The sequence below is a fragment of the Cydia strobilella genome, chromosome Z, assembly GCF_947568885.1.
Source record: "Cydia strobilella chromosome Z, ilCydStro3.1, whole genome shotgun sequence".
In the NCBI taxonomy this organism is placed as follows: domain Eukaryota; kingdom Metazoa; phylum Arthropoda; class Insecta; order Lepidoptera; family Tortricidae; genus Cydia; species Cydia strobilella.
Window position 1 is genome coordinate 38,911,179 of NC_086068.1, and position 22,027 is coordinate 38,933,205.

Genomic DNA, 22,027 nt, shown 5'->3' on the forward strand with positions numbered 1-22,027 from the left:
TATGTCCAATTTATAGCTAAACTAATTAAGGTAATAAAATGTTGCGTACATTATTACAAGAAACAGTTATTCTGGTTTAGGTTACCGCTTAAATTTTAGATTTCCATCAAAAACTAAGAAAGTTATGCAAAAAGAACTAAAGCGCGCCAACAATTCTACCTACAACGGGCTGTAGGTACCTGCAAAGTACATACAGTCCTAACTATCGGGTAAGGACATTACTTTGCATAATATGAGCCCGTCATAGGTAAAGGCTGACCAGGAATAAATGATCATTGTCAAGAGGGCGCTATTATTCTCATTTATATGGTCACAGTTCAGTATAGTCTGAACAATGTGGATTGGCAACTCGTTTAACTTACATATTTTATTTACCGTAATCAAAATCAGAACCCATTTATTTACTACTGGTGACTGTGACTACTATTAGCTACACCATAGCTCAGCTCTGTAGCTGAAAAAATATTTCGTCTATCATGTTACTCCATTCAAGGGAAGAGGCCTACATCCAAAATTGGATCACCAAAAGGCCACCATGATGATGGTGATGATGGTCATGTTACTAGGTAGGTATATATCTTCCGTAACCTTACATACGTTCTACTACATTGTCAATTAACAAGATTGATCGTCTCCAAAGCCCATATATAGTAAATATTTTTCAAACTTGCTTGTATAACATAACACTACAATTACTAAGTCGTAATAACCAGACTATAATGACATTTTGATTTGTTTACCTGTCAGCTCTGATGTTAATTTGAAAATGTTTCGTAGCGAAATAGTTTAATTTCCCGAACTGTTTTTTTCCAGCAGTTTATTATTTACATTAACAATGTTCCGCTCCTGACTATGTATAGTTTTGGGCATTTTTGTCATTTATTATTTAATATTCAACACTTACATTATTCTAGTAAACCGCCACAATGACACTGACAACAGTGACAACCTATCAATAAAATTATTGCCAGTGTAAGAAATTAGTTCCAACGAAATATCGCAACATGGCGCATGATCATATATTTCTGGTCAAGCTTTAGAATTGTTGGCGCGCTTTAGTTCTTTTTTTTTTCATAACTTTCCTAGTTTTTGATGGAAATCTAAAATTTAAGCTGTAACCTAAACTTGAATAACTGCTTTTTCTAATAATATACGCAACATTTTATTAACTTTTTTAGTTTAGCTATAAATTTGATATACACCTATTTTTCGTATAAAAAGTGGTATTTCTTTGTTTATAGCTCTTAAACCATACATTTTTTTGCAAACAATGTTTAGATGAATAATAATACATTTAATAACCTTTCATTACATGTAGCTCACGTGGATGTGTGACTCATGGTATAGCTATAATTTACATTTTGCGAATTTCGGCCGTGACTATCTGTATGACGTCATTATCTGTCAGTCAGGGACAATATAGATAGTCTCCCGGCAGTTTAAGAATCCAGGTCATATTGCTAATAACATACTAGAAGCATAATAGTCCATAGGCCAGCTAGCCAAAATTTGGAAAATAGTATAATTTGGGGGTACCAAATTTCCTTTTCACAGCAGTTAGATAGGCTTATTATGATGTTAAAAAACCATGATTGCCATCTCAAAATGGTAGCTAACCAAAATGGCCGCCAATCCAAGATGGCGGATATAGAATTTAAAAAAATCAACCATAACTCAAGAAGTATTCGTCCGAATTCATTACTATTTTTTTAAAACAAAAGCTCCATATGTGTGCTTGAAGTTTTGTTCACATATTTGATCGATAAAGTCAACCGTTAATTAGTAATTAAAGAAATATTGTTTTTTTTTTTTGTGATAATGTTTTTTTTAATCTGGTTGTTACAAAATATCTTAAACATTACAAAAAAAGTTTTAAATAAGACAAAATAGTGTATTAAATTATCTTTAATTTGACGTATAGTTTGTATGGGTCTGATCACTGAAAACGCATGGAAATAATGAATTTATTTTACTTCAGTTGAAATTCACCGTTGACTAAATAACTTCGTACAGAAGAAAAAGCTTCAAATAGAAGCTGTACAGTACAAACATTATGCTATTAGTATATTTTAATAATTTTAGCAATAATTTAGGATAGTTGTAGTATAATAGTAATATTAATTTTGATATGTTACAGGACTTACAGGTAAAAACTAGTATTCGGTTTAAGTAGTAGTAGTGGTTCTTTAGTGAAAATGTGTTCGCCTACAAATCAAGATGATGCAAATATACAATGTAAACTAGATATTTGTATAATATGTTGCGAGATAGGACCATTAAATAAAGTACACCCCCCAAACGATGGACAATCTTGGGCAGTATTATTTAATTTTAATGCTGCATTAGTAAGGAATTTTGAGCCTATTATTATTTATTATTAAACGACATGATATACCGGATGAAAATTCTTTACTTACGTTATATTGAATTTTTTCTTTGTAGAATCTGTTAGTTACGCTGACGACATCTAAAAATTCCTTATTAATGCTGCGTTAAATAACACTCCCCAAGGTTGTCCGTCTTTTAGGGGGTTCACTTCACTTAATGGTCCTATCTCGCCACAATTTATTGATATTCACACATCTAGTTCACTTTATTTGTAGCCGAACACATTTTCACTGACGAAATTTCTATTTACACCGAATAGGTACCAGTTTTTACCTGTATCAAATCAAAACCAATATTCCTATCATACTACTATTCAGGGCTCGGAACCGGTATTGAAATGCCTGTTAACGTCTTTCCAAAACCGTTAAATTAATTCGTTTACTAGAAACCGGTTAATTGATGGAACGCGAACTAAAACTCTGACTCACTTCTGAGCCATGTCTATAAGCTGTTTTCAAGAGTCATTTTAAACCGTCTCGCACGCAGGCTAGATGACTCTCAGTCTCCTGAACAAGCCGGCTTCCGAAGAGGCTTCAGTACCGTAGACCACATCCATACGCTCCGGCAGGTAATACAGAAGACTGAGGAGTATAACCTGCCTCTCTGCTTAGCGTTTGTAGACTACGAGAAAGCCTTCGATTCGATCGAAAGTAATCGAAACCTGGGCTGTACTACAATCTCTCCAGAGATGCCAAGTGGATTACCGCTATATCGAAGTGCTGAAGTGTTTGTACGAGAACGCCACTATGTCAGTCCGACTCAGGACCGGAACTCGAAGCCTAGTCCGTTGCAGCGGGGAGGCAGGCAAAGGGATGGTATTTCTCCTAAACTGTTTACTGCTGCATTAGAGGAAGTTTTCAAGACTTTGGACTGGGGAAGGCTTGGCATTAACATAAACGGCGAGTACATCACTCACCTTCGGTTTGCGGACGATATAGTAGTCTTGGCTGAGACCATGGAGGATTTGAGTATGTCAAATGCCCATGTAGAACCAGCTCCCGTTACAATCGGAGACTTTACACTTGAAGATGTAGACGATTATATATACCTAGGACAGACTGTCCAGTTAGGTTGGTCCAACTTGGAGAAAGAGGTTAATCAACGAATCCTACTCGGATGGGCAGCGTTTGGGAAGCTACGCTACGGCACAACTATTTGTCCAATATTCCGCAGTGTCTCACTCTCAAAACGAAAGTCTTCGACCAGTGTGTGTTGTCAGTGATGCCATATGGAACTGAAACGTGGCCGCTTACTGTGTGCCTCATAAGCAGGCTCAAAGTCACCCAAAGGGCAATGGAGAGGGCTATGCTGGGAGTTTCTCTGCGTGATCGCATCAGAAATGAGGCCATCCGCAGCAGAACCAAAGTAACCGATGTAGCCCTCCGAATCGCTAAACGTAAGTGGCAGTGGGCGGGGCACATTGCACGTAGAACCGATAGCCGTTGGAGCGGAAAGGTTCTCGAGTGGCGACCACGTACCGGAAGGCGCAGCGTGGGTAGGCCCTCCACAAGGTGGACTGATGACCTGGTAAAGGCCGCGGGAGTCCGCTGGATGCGGGTGGCGCAAGACCGGTCATTGTGGCACTCTTTGGGGGAGGCCTATGTCCAGCAGTGGACATCCTCTGGCTGATATGATGAGGATGATGAACTAAAAAATTACGTTTTCTCTTCTAACCGCTAAGAAGAGGGAACGGAATTTTACGGTTCGCGGGGAACGATATACTACCGGTTACTGCAGCCTTTCGGAGACTCTCGGTTAAACTCTTTGTCATACGTGAAAGAGGTAGCAATAACTTACTCGTTCAATCTTACTTCGATATTTTCAATATACTTAACCGGTTAATTTCGTTCCAAAAAAACGAAAGGCGAACGCATCTCAACATTCTCAACTTTATCTAAATATAACAGTTCTTTAACCGGTAACCACAAACGAAACCGAAATCCTTTTCGTTCCCGGGTTTATGAACGAAAAGAAACGAAGCCCTGCTACTATTCTTGTAAATTATTAAAATATATTATTTGTATATGGTATTTTATTTGTAGCCGAACACATTTTCACTGAAGAAATTACTATTTAAACCGAATACTAGTTTTTACCTCTAACATCAAAATTAATATTACTGTCATACTACAATTACTACTCATACTACAACTAAATTATTGCTAAAATTATTAAAATGTACTAAAAACATAATTTTTGTCCTGTACTACTTCTATCTGAAGCTTTTTGTTCTGTACGCAGTTATTTAGTCAACGGTGAATTTCAACGGAAGTAAAATCAAATACATGTTTCCATGTGTTCTCAGTGATTAGACCCATACAAGTTATTCGTCAAATTAAAGAATACAATATTTTTCCTCATTTAAAACTTTTTTGTATTGTATAAGATATTTTGTAAAAACCTGATTTAAGAAAAAAGTATCACAAAAAAATTAGAAAATTTTCAATATTTCTTTAATTACTAATAAACGGTTGACTTTATCGATACAATATATAGAACAACATTTCAAGCACACATATAGAGGTGTCATTTAAAACAAAAATTAATGAAATCGGATAAATATTTCTCGAGTTATGGTTGATTTTTTAAAACTCAATATCCGCCATCTTGGATTGGCGGCCATTTTGTTTAGCTACCATTTTGAGATGGCAATCATGGTTTTTTAACATCATAATAAATCTATCTAACTGCTGTGAAAAGGAAATTTGGTACCCCCAAATTATACCGATATCTTGGCTGGCCCATGGACTATACATGGATTAACCTGAAAATTACCAATTTGGATTTTTTAAACTTTAAAGCATTTGTTCTAGCAAATACCTACATAATGCATAATTTCCTAATTTTTGGTCAGATTTTGTTTTTTTTTATCAGTGTGAGGTTTGAGACGTCATCTTTAATGTTATAGTACATAACTTTAACGTCCGACTTGTGGTTTGGTTGTAAAACCCAAATAATCAAATATTTGTTTACATCATTTCGATTTCTTTGTAAATTTCTCTTAAACTGTTGTATATTTTGGTACGCAGTGTATAAATAAAATATAGAACATTTAATTGGCTTTCATTTAATACCCCACACGTGTATGTGCAACGCATAGCTGGGGTGCAATTTGCAATTTTCGCAACGAGGCGGGAGTCATTTTGATGACGTCATTCCGCTGAAGTAGATGGCCGGCGCCGCTGTCTCCCGGCAGTTTTGGAGACCCAGTACCATGCCCAACAACATACTAAAATTTGGTAGCGGTTTCCAGATCTGAATTATCTCTTCGACTGTTTCCCATAAGGCATAGTACTAAAGGGTTTTTGGAAGTTAGTTCTAAATATCGCCTGTCTCACACGGACCATAAAAACGACACACAGAGTCGAGACTAATATGGCTAGAATTTCCATCCAAACGGGTTTTATCATATTAATATAATAATCCTAATTTAGAGCCCGTCCACGGAGCGCCCGGATGAGACGGGGTTTATAAAAGCATCCTTTTGTGTCAGGGGTATATCTAAAGGCATTTTTATAAAAATATTAGTATGTCTAGGGATTAATTGCGAGTGGGTTTTCGTCAGCGAACATAATGGCGGCCCTAGACAAAAGTCGACTTTTAGGTGCAGATGAATTTTCAGTGCATTGGTAATATTCGAATTAATAGCCATACACGCACGGATTTGTCTGTCAGACAAGTCTCGGATCTGATCCGTGACTTCGCAACACACGGCGACGGACATCATTTGTGATCCGGATTTAGCTAGTAACGGTTGGCTGCAACAATGTGTCTGTCTAAACAAAAACTGGCTGTATAGTACTATGCCTTATGGGAAACGGTCGAAGAGATAGTTCAGATCCGGAAACCGCTACCAAATTTTACTATGTTGTTGGGCATGGTACTGGGTCTCCAAAACTGCCGGGAGACAGCGGCGCCGACCATCTACTTCAGCGGAATGACGGCTTCAAAATGACTCCCGCCTCGTTGCGAATATTGCATTTTGCACCCAAACTATGCATTGCACATACACGTGTGGGGTATTTAAACGAAATCCAATAAAATATTATATATTTCACTAATAGCGGTCACATATATGACGCCATTAATTGTCACTCAGGCACTATAGAGTTTGCCTCCGGGCAGTTTTATGATCCTTTTTATATTGCTAATAACATACTAGAAGCTTATGCGGATTATCCTGAAAATGACCAATTTCGATTTTTTTAACTTTAATGCATTTGTTCTAGCAAATACCTACGTTTTGGTGCATAATTTTCTCATTTTTGGTCTGATTTTGATTATTTTGATATCAGTGTATGGCTTGATACATCAGCTTTAATTTTGTAAAACATTGATTTAACGACCAATTTTTAGTTTGGTTGAAAAACCCAAATAATCAAAAAAAAATTTTCATCATTTTTATTTATTTTTAAATTTCTCTTAAACTATTGTATATTTTGGTACATAGTGTATAAGTGAAATATATAATATTTTATTGGCTTTCGTTTAATACCCCACACGTGTATGTGCAATGCATAGTTTGGGTGCAAAATGCAATATACGCAACGAGGCGGGAGTCATTTTGATGACGTCATTCCGCTGAAGTAGATGGTCAGCGCCGCTGTCTCCCGGCAGTTTTGGAGATCCAGTACCATGCCCAACAACATACTAAAATTTGGTAGCGGTTTCCGGACCTGAACTATATTCCCATAAGGCAGTGCACTAGTAAGATGTGGCGGTTTTATATGTCTCGATGAAGGAAACAAGCTTACGATAAAATTCGTCGCAGAATTTACATTTTACGACCAATTGATCGTAAGCTTGTTGTTAAGATCCTTGTTTAGATATAATAGGCATGATGACAAATTTTGAAAAACTGTTCTATAATGTTAAGAAACATAAATTGCATTGCACTGCATTTAATAAAGGTTTAGTAGGAAATAACTACATTTAAGTTTTTAAATTTCAAAACGCTTTTAGTTAAGTGTCATGGCGTGATGGCGTCCCTAGTGACGACGATGTCATATAAACAAAACGTACGCTCTAGTCTAGACGTTCCTTAGAAGCTTATTAAATTATTTGTTTATTTTGTATTATTAAATATGAATTCCAAAGTGCATAAATGTTGTGCGGTTCCTCCAACACATCAATAACAACTCATAAGTTATTTGGTCATGTTCCACACTAACACAATAAAACAACACGACCCAAGTAGCTTAAACTTGCAAGGCGAGACAACGGCCGTTTTGCCTAAGACTAATTTTTAATCATAATCATAATCATTTATTTGCACATAAAAAGGGTTTTTACATAGATATTATAAAAGTTACATGGTCTACCCTTTTTAGCTGTTTTTATTTTTGTGAAGATCATTTCGATGTGAATATTGTTTTTTTTTTTGTTTCTATACCTCACAGTGTCTATTTTGTTTGAGGTGTAACTTTAATATAAAAGTTGCATGAGACTAGTTTTTTGAGGTTAGGTTTCACATTGCACCAGTGTTGTCTTTAATATGTAATGAAATCACAAATTCTAATATTAACCTGCTATGGAATATGGAATACACATAAAAAGCGATTTTACAGGATTTGGATTTAGTTAATTACTTAAATTAGTATGATTTTTATATAATTGTAAATATTGTTTATTGTACTTACAAGGAACTTTTGACATTTCTAAATACTGCTGAACAAAAGTCTTCGTTTGATTGTAAAAAACCGGCCAAGTGCGAGTCAGACTCGCGCACGAAGGGTTCCGTACCATTACGCAAAAAAACTGCATAAAAATCACGTTTGTTGTATGGGAGCCCCACTTAAATATTTATTTTATTCTGTTTTTAGTATTTTTTGTTATAGCGGCAACAGAAATACATCATCTGTGAAAATTTCAGCTCTCTAACTATCACGGTTCATGAGACACAGCCACCTGACAGATTGACGGACAGACAGACAGCGAAGTCTTAGTAATAGGGTCTCGTTTTTACCCTTTGGGTACGGAACCCTAAAAACACGGTGTATAATTGATTTTCAATTCAATAATGCAGTGGACGAGAACTAAAATAACATTTTCTAAAAAATGGACGGCAAAGTCGACGTTGCCGGTTAAAAAGTAGGTCGCGAAGTGCGTAGTTTATGGTGAGTCAAAAAGCTAAAAAGTTAAAAACATTGCAGTCTCGATTTCGGACTGCAATGTTGCATACAAATTCCATTATTTGTCGAGTTCCAAACTTTTTAAAACTTGAAGTGGCCATATCAAATGAAGGCATGGGTCCATTAAACAGCCAAACAGATGATCAGTACTTATTATTATAATGTTGGTACCGCGACTATTTAGGTGTCTCAAATAGGTTGGCGTATTTTCAGCAGAAAAATACACTTCTATTTTTAATTTAAAAAATAAAAAGGCGGCAAAGCAAATCTTTTTACTTTTTTCTGTGAAAATATATACATAAGAACGTTGCTTCTGTAATAGTACATTATTGTCGAGGCTCGGAAGTAGCTACTTGCTGGCTGAGGATTCGTTTTAAACGGACAACCATGGGAGTCCGTTTAATTGAATCCGAAGCCAGCAAGTAGACTTCCTGTCGAGTCATATATAGTGCTTTTCTCAAAAATGACGCAATAAATACAAATGTAATAGAAATATTTTACAGAAGCAACGTTCTTACGTATATATTTTCACAGAAAAATGTAAAAACAATTGATAAGATTTGCTTTGCCGCCTTTTTATTTTTTTAACCGATTTCAAGATTTCAAAGGAGGAGGTTCTCAATTCGGTTGTATGTTTTTTTTTGTTTTTTTTTTTCTCCATAACTCCGTCATTTTAGGACCGATTTTGAAAATATTTTTTTGATTATTATTAATGCACTTGTAAATTCGTATGTAAGTGTGACAGGGAGGCAACACGTCGAAAGTGGTTCGCGGTAGGCCCTCAGAGGTGCGACTGCGATCAGCGGGCACATCCGTTACTACGCACGCACGCGCAGTTCGCTCTCGGTTGTGTCTGCTCCGTGTCCGATCCGTCGGTTTTAAGCACGGACAGCGGACAGACATCCGGCGGACAAATCTATGTCAATTTCTCGCCATACATTGACGGATGTCTTACAGACAGATCCGACGGACAAATCCGTACGTGTATGGCTAGCTATTGTTTGCTGCAGCTACACTACCGCTCATAACTATTTTGGCACTCCTGTTTTTTTTCGTACAATTGTATACTAAATCGACTTTCAGAATTATACCGAAGTCGCAATCGCGTAACAGTTTTTTGTGGAGTTTACTTTTTTTAATTTAACAGACATATCGAGCTTCAAATTGATGTGCAGAATATTCGTGTACATTGCCTATTTACCAAATGGCAAGCGTAAAAAAATCCATAAATCGTTTTCCAGTACAAAATCGTTTTATTTTGTATGAACTAGTACATAAGGGTTTTGTAAATCCTTGCATAAAGTAAACTCGAAATTTTAATGGATGTCTTTGGCAACAATTTGAGGCTCAATATATTTACCTAAATAAAAATTCAATCCAATATGTAAGAGTCATTTGCCTGCGATCGAACAGTATGATTTTGAAAATAATTTTTGTATACAATTGTATGGTGAAAATTGCGGGTGCCTAAATACTTGTGAGCGGTAGTGTAACTAGCTAGCGCACCGCAGGTAAAAACCGGCCAAGTGCGAGTCGGACTCGCGCACGAAGGGTTCCGTACCATTAAGGAAAAAACAGCAAAAAAAATCACGTTTGTTGTATGGGAGCCCCATTTAAATATTTATATTATTCTGTTTTTAATATTTGTTGTTATAGCGGCAACAGAAATACATCATCTGTGAAAATTTCAACTGTCTAGCTATCACGGTTCATGAGATGCAGCCTGGTGACAGACAGACGGACAGACGGACAGCGGAGTCTTAGTAATAGGGTCCTGTTTTTACCCTTTGGGTACGGAACCCTAAAAAAGAACATCATGTTCGTGCGTATAACAATAAGTATGTAACTGTATCCAGTAATTCGAATACGATTACGATGTCAATCATGAATCTGGTCGCGACATCCAGATTGTTTTTTATGATCTCGTTGCATACCTTTCGTTTTTTGAGCTGCTGTGATTGTAACATTCTAAATTCCTATTTTAATAGGGAGAGTATTCACCAGTGGATATTCAAAGGCTTCCATTTCTCTGAAACCAACGGCCCTACCTTCGAAGAAGTGGTCGACATCGATCTAATCAACACGTTACTAAAATCAGGTGAGTGCGAATAATTACCTAAGCAAATATAAATCTACTAAGAAAATGTATTTTTTAGTAGCTACTTTATAAAAAGCGGCCAAGTGCGGGTCGGACTCGCGCACGAAGGGTTCCGTACCATTACACAAAAACACAGCAAAAAAATCACGTTAGGTGTATGGGAGCCCCACCACAGATTATATAATAGTTCTTACGAACAGATACTTATCTCTCAAAGAAAACGCAAATACCTACCGTTTTGATACCTACACAAAAATACAATGGAGTGACCTTCAGCAAGCCGCTCCCCGCACCGCGCGCACCGGCACAACGCTAGGGTTGCCGACGCTTAGAAATGATACACCTACTTACAGCGGAGTGAAATAAAATGAAATCTGAATCTTAAATTATGTATTTTAATCATTTATTTAAAACTGTTTTTCTTTTATGTGTTGTATGATTTTTTTTCTTCTCTGAGTGATTATAATACCTACATAATAAGCAAGTTAAGTTCCAATAATTAGAATATTTAGTTTATACGTTAGTGTTTGCGAAATAGTCATTTTAAAAGGTATAGGCAGTAACCGCAGTGTTTACGGCGTTTTATAAACCGCGCAATGAACCCAGCAAGAATTATTTTTAAAACTTCGTGTAATTTTAAACCAGATAGAGATTAATGTTACACAATAAAAAATATATAATAGAGAACCCATGAATCTGGTATTTACTTATAACCAGAGTATAAATGAGTATAGGTACAGGTACTTTCCGGTGTAAAGAACTTACTGTCGTTAAAATAAACATTTACCAAAATAACTTAAGTTTGCTATCTATTTCAAATAGGTAGATATCTAACTATAAATTGTTCGTAATAAATACTACATGTTTAATTAAGTACCTACGTAGCTTATAACTATCGTAAAAATTGCCAGTGCGGCGCGCGGTGACGTGCGTTCGTGAGCGCGTGTGGCAACCAACTAGCTTGCTTATCTACCGTGAACGGGAGGCGATTCGTAGGTATAAATCCGAGCTCGCGCGGAGAGTTCCGTAGGCCTGGCCCCACTTAAATATTTATTTTATTCTGTTTTTAGTATTTGTTGTTATAGCGGCAACAGAAATACATCATCTGTGAAAATTTCAACTGTCTAGCTATCACGGTTCATGAGATACAGCCTGGTGACAGACGGACAGACAGACAGACGGACGAACAGCGGGGTCTTATTAATAGGGTCCCGTTTTTACCCTTTGGGTACGGAACCCTAAAAAGAAACTCATTTTACTAGTAGGAGAATACCCTATTCCATAAAAAGGGGCGATCCAAACTTATTGCATTCTCACTTTTTTACATTCTAACTATTTGACATAGCACTCGTGTACCAATTATCGATCTAATCTGATGTCTATTTTATTGAAATCAGCTCAATAGTTTAGGCGCTAGAAGTGCAAATATGATTTAATATTCGGTGTCCTCTCAAGGCGGCTGTATTGATCATTCTTTAATAAAAACAAGTGTTAACAGTTTGTGAAGGGCAAGAGGAATCTACCGATACGTAATTTTAAAAAATCCGTCCAGTATCCTGAGCTACAGGGTGTACTGATTTTCAGTATTTAAACCCATAACCCTACTTTCTGTTTAAGTCGCAGTCGAGTAAAATGTTGATATTGGGGTAGAACGTGTACAAATGTATAGACAAAAGTGGAATTCATATTCCTCCAAGTTTCATATTAAGAGAATATCTCCTGAAAGGGTATAAGCGCTAAATCTGGATTCAGCTATTATTTTGTATAACAAGATGTATTTTTTCCGCAAAGACATCTAGGACTGTTTTGTGTAGAATTTAATAAGCTTTAATGTTTCCTTACACCATATTTTCATAAAGAACGTATATTTCACGGAGTAGGATGGAGATGGCAAGTGGGCGTTCCCGTCTATCCGACAGTTAGTAGCGACCGACTCACTTTATGCACAGACTATGCTCAGTTGTTGTGTAAACTTCATGCTCGAATGACATTCACGTCGTACGTACGCTCGTCTAACAAAAATTGATAATTAAATTTAAAATGCCTTATTGTGCAGTATTAAGCTGCAGAAATCACAGCGGTTTGAAAAATCTTTCACGTGGAGGTATTTCCTATCACCGGTGGTTATTTATTTAAATATAATCCAATAAATACGAAAAATCTGTTTATTTTGCATTATTTACGAATGTTCGTTAAGTAAATCTATATTTTATCAGTTAGAACTTAGAGTTCACAATCCTTTGTCACTATTCTTTACGTTTATCTGGAATATTCGCTATCCTAAATGTCAAATAACTTCGCTACTCAGATGCTGCGCAATGTCGATATTTATATCGATAAAGTTAAAGTTACGATATTTCAAGTTTGATGTTTGGTTCGGTAATAAATTATTATTTTAGACACGTTTCTAATTATTATTTGGGATAATCAATGTCTTAGTAAATATGGCAGCTCTGGTCATCAAGCACTAAGTTATGTCGGGGTCATTTCATGGCAACCTTTCAAACCTTCGTATTCCTTTACATACGTTTTTGTTTTTTACACCCATCATATTTTCATCGTTAATATAATTAGACTAGGTACTTAATGCACTTATGCGTACAATGCATGCAATGTGCCATGAATAAACGTTTATATTTTCTATTTCTTTATTATTAATTATTGTAGGTTACCACAAGATGCCGATATTAAAAATAAATGGACCAATTAAATTAGTTTCCGCAAAAATATAGCACCATTTGCTAGGAGCATTTCTTATAGAAAGATTTCTGGGGATAAAATTACCATACATCTCATCTAGCGTCGACACGCCTAAAACTTAGTTACTAATTTAGTAACTATTAGTGACATTCGGGCTCACTAAATAATTATAAAAAGTGTTCCGTACCACGCAAACTAGCGTCAAATATTGGAATTTTGCCGCCCCCCTTCCTGATTTGATAGGTCACAATCTTACAATCAAATCAAGTGGGATCGATGAGCCAGTTTCATGTATGCTTTCACACCATACAATTAATTTGACAATTTAATCAGGTTGTCCCGTCTAGATTGGCCTTAAATGCTGCTACAAGTAAATATATTGTTAAAGACGAATACTTACCTATGTAAGTAATTGCAGATTTGTGATTACAAAATAACAGCAATACCGAGTTAATAGACCTTTAAAGAACTATGATTTTATCTGTTTGACTTTAAGATATATTTAATGATCACATTAACAACCTAGTTGGTCAATTAATAAGAAACAAATTTCTAGTTAGATATTTGTTGTACTTTACTACATATTATTTTTCATACAATCACGATTATCACTACCTATATTATAATCATAAATAAAGTATCATCTAAATGTGTTAAAACATACGGTAATGAAATATCAATACCTAACTGAACACACAAATATCGATAAAACACTCCGATTACACTGTCCCCTCCCTATATCGTCGAATGGAAAGAAGTTCCAACGGTTAGCTACTCGCAGGCGTGTAGAGATCCCGAAAACACCAGTGTAACGTGACCGTGAGATCCGTAACAAACCATGCTTAATTAGACCTTACTTATACTGGTTTTTTAGCCCTTTTCTCGCCTGTAATAAGTAAGTGATTTTAAAATTATATAAAATAACGCCATCTGGTGTTAAGTAGTTGTATTAGGTGAACGTTGAGCGAGCTTTTGTGAGATGAATGAGATAATGAAAGAGTCGTATGTCATATAGCTTTGACATTATATTTTAAACCGTCACTCATGTAGCCTACAGTTGATATTCGTTCGAGAAATGTCCACCGGTAATAACCTTTTGGTATGGAAAGTTGCTACGAATCAGAGCAATTTTGTAAGTGTGTGACATATTTTAACGTGGCTATGAATGTGTGAGTTTAGCGACACTGGTTTTCATACTAAATAGGAGTCATTTCACATCCACTAGTTTATTAATTCGTGGTATATTTAGAGTAAAACGCAAATTTCTCCAGGATGGTACACATTTTCCAAGATGGCTGCGATTCCTCGAGGTCCCCAAATGTCAAATAGTGTGGACATGAAAAAGAGACCTTTAATTAACATACATATCAAATTTCATAACTTTGGAAGGATTTCGAGGTTAAACTTAATCCGATTGTGCTATAATATACTGTAACATTTTCACTACTTCGTCTAACAAATTATTAGAAAATGTTCAAAATTTTCACAATCCACAGTTGACTTTGAACTGCTCTGAATTTAAAATGACTGAATGGATCATTCCAAAATACGTATCAAGTGACTGTGAATATCCTCTATATAATGTTAAAAAATAATTAACCTGATATATCCAAAAATAAAAAAGGACATCAAGTTGAATAATAGTATAATTTTCTGTTACATTAAACTGCAACTATTATTAAAGCAAATAAATAACCTGACGGTTTACATATATTTTTGAAATGGTCTTTTCACTAGCTTTCATTTGGTACCCACAAAGCTGCCCTGCTAAGCCGTAAGGCGCTAAGTCTGAGATACGCATTTTTGGTTTTTTTTAAACCATTCGATAGCTGTTACAATTTTGCGTCTAATGGTATAAGCCAAATAGGGCTATCTTACTTAAAACATTAAATAAAACCACTAAGAAAATTTTGCATGTCTCAATTTTTCCTTAAATTACTAAGAGAGTTGGCGGCATATCGATTTTATGAAGCCAAATAGCCGTATCTCTACAAATTTAAGAATTTTCTCCCAGTAGGTACCAAAAAACTACTAGTGCAGGCTCTAGTTTTGCCAGTCATTGACTATGCGGACGTATGCATGACTAATATCTCGCAGGAGTACCTCAATAAACTTGACCGTCTCATTAATAATGGCATACGTTTTATTTTCGGCCTTCGCAAATACGACCATGTTTCTTTCTATCGACGTCAGCTCAACTGGCTTTCCATCCGTCGGCGTAGGTCCCTTAGAATCCTGAGTATATTATTTTCCATCTTGTTCGAGCCTTCTACACCAGGATATCTTAAATGTAAATTCACTTTTGTCGCCCCCCGTCCAGGCTATGAACTGCGTTCCTCCCGCTCACTCAAACTCTCCATCCCTTCTCACCGTACTGGTTTTATGTCCAACTCTTTCGCCGTTGAGGCAATCCGTCTCTGGAATTCCCTCCCTCTCTCGATTCGACAAGCCCCAAGCAAGCCTGTTTTTAAGCGTCTACTCCGCAAGCATCTTCTGTCAGAAGAATTTAAATAATGTTCTCCATCTTGTATGTACTAATATGTATTAGTTTATCTTTTGTATATCATATAAGTATTAGTATTTAATCATAATTTTGTTAGTTTACTTTATTATGTTTATATATATATATACATAATATTTGACTTTTTTTTTGGTTCTATTTCTCGTTATAATTTATGAATCTATCCTGCACCAACATTTATGTCTCTGTTTGACCTAATGGTTGACTGGTAGAGAATGCCTTTTGGCATTAAGTCCGCCATTTGTACATTTTTCTTTGCTTGTGCAATAAAGTTTAAATAAAAAAAATATATATATTGACATACGCTAGAACCACTTAAAAATGGTCGATAACATTTTTATATGTAGAATTTCGAAAGCAACAAGCGCTAAGTTCATCCTTTGAACTCGTTACGGAGTTAGCGCTTTTACGCTTAGTAACTGTCGATATTGTTCTTTGTCTGAGAATTGAGATATGGCTAAACCAATACATTGTACCTACGCGTTAAAATGGACTTTAGTCTTTCATATTAAGAATCACATCGCACTTACGTTTCACATTAGACATGACGGTACACATTGAAAACGATAATTAAATTTTTGGTTCGTTTGCGAAAAGAAGCAAATGGTCAAGTCAGTTATGTGGTGTTACTTAAATGTTAAAGTAAGGAGAAAGTTTTTTACACACAATATTTTTAAACGGATTATATGGTTTGAACTGTGTATCGGTATTAGGGTAAGTTTTTACAGCATTACTTCTCCAGTTTCTCATTTGCATGGTGGTTATATTGATTTTAAACTTCGAAATTTATACTGTATTAAAGCTAACCGCACGTAATTGTAATGTGTTGACTAAGATTGAAAGTGTTTTCGTAGTACAGGTAGGTAAAGTATAACAAATTCATACTTAATGTGTTAATATTAAAATGTTAACACCAAAAAAATTATGACAGATAATTTTTATGAGTGGCAAGACTACACGCACGACCCAATACAAACCTTCCCGGTTGTCACCACGACCTTATATTAGTGACATTGTATAAGTGGAAGTTAGCAAGGGCAGTTTTGAAATTAGCTACAGAACTAAGTACTTTCGTTGATGAATCCATTAAGGATAAACATTGTAGGCGCAAAATTCTTGAAATTAGACAAACTGCCACCTATAATATAATATAATTAGACAAGCAGTCCGAGCGGAAATATTATACATACAAAAACGAAAAATATTTTAAAATGGTTTAAACAATGCTAATAGGATGTATTTTTGGCGGAGACTGCCAACATTTGACTGTTTTTTTCATAAAAAACTAAATAATTCTTAAGTTTTTTTCTGTTTCTTGTTGCTATTAATAATAAAATTGTAAAACAAGAACTGTTTTTTTTTATTACCAACCATCAAGGTATTTATGTCGAATAATATGTATATATTTTTTGTATGGAGCGGTCTATGACTAAATTAAGGCTAAAAACAGTATCTCAATGTTTAAGTTCCTCTTTTTGAATCAAAATAGCCACATCTCACAAAATACGTATAATTGTAAATTTAATGTATAATCTGGATATGTAAATAATTTCTATGGTCAAAATTATGTATATATACGTTTAAAATGTATAATTTACTAAAAGTTGATTTTCTCAAAACTTACTCTGATTGAGAGATAGCGCCTTTCGGCTTAGCAGGGCCAGGGACCGGCCCGCTATCCCTTATCGGGGTTTTATAAGGGTATTGCATAAGGCTTAACTCACCATACCCTTTGCCAGACGAAACCCTTTGTTTTGGTTTTAAAAACCCTTATATAAAGCTACCACATTTGAGTAATCGGTAGCCCAAATACCCTTACAAAACCCTTATCATCCGCTCACCAACACCTTGCATATTGCTTATAAGGGTTAGCCCTATAAAGGGCTTCCCTTTTAGCATATAAGCGTGCTAATTTAAGTCGTCTACCTTGTTCATAAAGCACACATTACTTCGAATCCGAGCGATCGTCGGCGGCGATGGCGGCGTTCTTTGACTAGGCACGTATTTTCTTTCGTTTTCATACACTACCGTAGATATATACTAATCCTGTCTATTTCACGCAAAGGGAAACCTTTATAAAAAGCGCTTAAAGATAAGGGTAACCCTTATTAAGAGCTAGCCTTATTTTTGGTTAGCTTTTCGGTAAGGGTTAGTCAAAGGTAAGGGTATGAATGGGCTTGCAGTTCAAAAGGGAAAGTCTTTCAATGTGTTAGCCGTGTTTAAGTGTCGCCCATTGAAAGGGTTTTATCGCGGAAAGGGTTGTCCGGTCCCTGAGCAGGGCAGAAAGATAAATATACCTCCGTAATAGATGGAATACAGTCTAAGGAAAAAACGTGCCTCGAAAATCACGAAAATTTTATTCTCGATCTGATGGCGCCACTAGCTTTGGCCTACTCTCGTATAGAGGGCGTTGACGGTTTCGTTTTTTATTTATAATTTTAACGCATATCAGTGAAAGAACATGGGTCAAAATCATATAAAAATAAAAAAATGCTAATAAATTTTTTATTTATCCTTATTTAAATACATTTTAAAGTATTTTTATAAATCTTCATTTTCAAAAAAACAAAACAAAACAAGTTTTAAAGTATGTCGATAGATGGCAGTGAATTTACAGTGGTTACAAAATTTACTATGACAGTACCGCTCTATCTTATTATATCCTCTTTGGTACCCATATTACTATAGTAAGAAAAAAAATCGGCCAAGTGCGAGTCGGACTCGCGCACGAAGGGTTCCATTTCATTTCATTTCATTTATTTGCACACATGGACAACATATTAGGTATTTACACCAATTTTTGTGAACATGTACCCTGGAAGGGTGTAGCAACATAAGTACTTAATACTAAAACTACAAACTAAACTTAAAACTAAAATAATTAACTTACAATAAAATTAATTGTTTTAACATTACTATTTATATGTATATTATATGCTTTGTATTACTAGGGCCACTTATCATTCAAGAACTCTGTTATATCGTAATACACTTTGTTCACTAGCATGTTTTTAATTTATTTACAAACGAAACGTATTTCTCTTCTGATTTTATATCATTTGGTAAGTGGTTATAAATTTGGATGGATGTATGAACATTTCCATTTTTGGTTCGGGTAGGACTAAGTTTTGGTTACGACGAGGGTTTGTATCGTATCTAAACAAATGCATGTTTTTACGCACAAATTTTGCTGATTCCAGTATATATATAGAAGGGACGGTTAATACTTTAAGTTCTGTAAAATATTGTTTGCAGCTATTTGGTTTCTTGATATTTGCGATTGTACGAACGCATTTTTTTGCATGATAAGAGCATCAGAAGCATCTACACTGTGTCCCCAAAGCAAAATGCCGTAACTTAATACGGAATAGGCGTACCCATAGTATGCTGTAAGTGCACATTGTTGATCCGTGTTTGTTTTAAGAATGCCTAACGCGAACACAAATGACGCTAATTTGCTCTTGATCCGTGCAATGTGTTGTTTCCAATCTAGATGGGTATCTATAGTTATGCCTAGTAGCGTGAATTCGGAGACTTCCTCAATATTAAGGTTTCGTGTTATAACATTTATGTTGATAGGACGTTTTTGATGCGGTCTAAATTGGATTGCTTTGGTTTTTTTAGGATTAATATCTAGGTTGTGGTCATGTAACCAGCTGACTATATTATTATATGTTACGGTGATTAAATCGTAAGCAACATCACTTGTGGGGCATTTAAACAGGAGCGAAACATCGTCAGCGAACATAATGCACGTGTGTTCCGTTACTCTAGGCAGATCATTGATGTAAATTAGGAAGAGTACGCATCCGAGCACACTTCCTTGAGGAATTGAGTTGTTAACGCATCGAAGGGAAGATTTATATGTTTGCAGCAGATGTGAGTGACTATTGTAATGCTCTATTTGTACATATTGCTTCCTGTTCTCTAAATAAGATTTTAACCAAGCAAGAGCTGGGCCACGGATTCCAATGTCGTTTCCGTACCATTACGGAAAAAAACAGCAAAAAAATCACGTTTATTGTATGGGAGCCCCATTTAAATATTTATATTATTCTGTTTTTAGTATTTGTTGTTATAGCGGCAACAGAAATACATCATCTGTGAAAATTTCAACTGTCTAGCTATCACGGTTCATGAGATACAACCTGGTGACAGACAGACGGACAGACAGACGGACGGACAGACGGACGAACAGACGGACAGCGGAGTCTTAGTAATAGGGTCCCGTTTTTACCCTTTGGGTACGAAACCCTAAAAAAACAATCTCCCCCTCCCTTTTTAGGGTTTCGTAGCCAAATGGCAAAAAACGGAACCCTTATGGATTCGTCATGTCTGTCTGTCTGTCTGTCCGTCCGTATGTCACAGCCACTTTTTTCCGAAACTATAAAAACTATACTGTTGAAACTTGGTAAGTAAGTAGATGTATTCTGTGAACCGCATAAAGATTTTCCCGCAAAAATAGAAAAAAAAACAATACATTTTGGGGGTTCCCCATATCTAGAACTGAAACTCAAAAAATATTTTTCATCAAACCCATACGTGTGGGGTATCTATAGGGTATTGAGGTTTCTAATATCATTTTTTTCTAAACTGAATAGTTTGCGCGAGAGATACTTCCAAAGTGGTAAAAATGTGTGTCCCCCTGTAACTACAAAAAAAAGAATGATAAAAGTAAAAAAAAAAAAATGATATACATTACCATGCAAACTTCCACCGAAAATTGGTTTGAACGAGATTTAGTAAGTAGTTTTTTTTAATACGTCATAAATCGTAAACCGCAATTTACCTTTCATTCAATCAACTCAAATATATTTTAAAAAAAAACATTTTGGGCTGACCCTCAAAGTCATAATACTTAGTCTACCCCACATTTCATACATATATAACACCTCCCGATGTGACGTTTCCACTCATGTCCGTCGGAGAGACGTACTGTATATGTGAGCGGGTCTCGACGCTCTGTGACGATAACTTCGGCCCACTTCACTCTCTCGGCTCGTTCGAACGTGGGCAGTATTATATCTAATCGTCCACGCAGACGCCTACCCATCAGGGCTTCTGCAGGGGTTACACCCGTTGTACAATGCTGTTTTATTTTGGTAAAGTATGAAGGGAAATCAATTTGAATGCAGGTATGGTATATCTACCTGCGAAACTTACATACATAATTAATTACATACCTGTATCAGTGTCATATCAATTTTATCCAAATAATAATAAATTATGCATATTTTATGATTTATAAGAATTAACAAAAAAACTTTCACATAGCGGTGACAAAACGCAATGCGTAATAAATTAAATAAATCGATCGCCGATACGGATTACGGATAGGTACGAGACGCGCTAGTCACTACGTCACTAGAGTACTGTAGATGCGCTGCGTAATGTAGGAGATGCTGTAATTTGACCATCACGCGCGCGCCGTAGCGCTGTTTCACGTTCGGGTCATGTTTCGAGTGATGAGTGATGTGATATCTCAGTGTACTATTACGTTTTCGAAAAAGTGATGTGATATAGCATTACTTTTTGGAGCACTGTTTTGCGCATGTCTACTATTTGTGTATGAATTGTTTAAATGAGTGTTGTTTTAGTGACAACGTGCCGTCCTCTTGTGCTCGAAGTATGGGCATGTTGGTAGACTTAGTTTTTTATAATATAGGAGGCAAGCGTGCGGGGACAATCGCATGATTGAGAATTGATGTCAAAACGGCAAAACAATAACCAAGAGGATAAAATGCTACCTAGGACATCCTAAGACGCCCAAAACCTCATCTCTTAGAAGCCGCACAAGATATAGCTAGTTTATGGTGTCTGGTAATATTGAGGTGCCAGGACTCGTGCCAGTGTTGCTTGTTAAGTGCTATTATTTTTGTGTGTCATCATCATCAGTGACCAAAGTACTATTATTTAGTACGAGGCGACAAGAGATTACTCGCAATATCGCAACCCCAAGATGTCAGGCGACGGCGGGCAACACACGGCTTTTTGAAAAAGCGGACTATCGTGGCAGCTAACACACGACAAGATAGACCCGATAGATGCGGATTACCGACGACATTGGCAGCCTAGTGTGCGCGTAGCACGTGCGCGATCGAGCTCGACGTGGTATAAGCATATGAGTGGAAGAGACTCAGGATAAACTTAAGGGCCCCAAATGTGAAGGCCGCGTATAATGATATGAAG

General features: G+C 36.1%; 1 protein-coding gene across 1 annotated transcript in view; it reads left to right on the forward strand.

The window, feature by feature from the left end:
- Positions 1-22,027, forward strand: part of LOC134754818 (uncharacterized protein CG7065-like) — a 156,234-nt gene that overhangs the window by 52,865 nt on the left and 81,342 nt on the right. Inside the window, exon 8 of the mRNA XM_063691206.1 lies at positions 10,508-10,617. Within this exon, the coding sequence (XP_063547276.1) occupies positions 10,508-10,617 (110 nt within the window). The remainder of the gene's footprint in view (positions 1-10,507; positions 10,618-22,027) is intronic.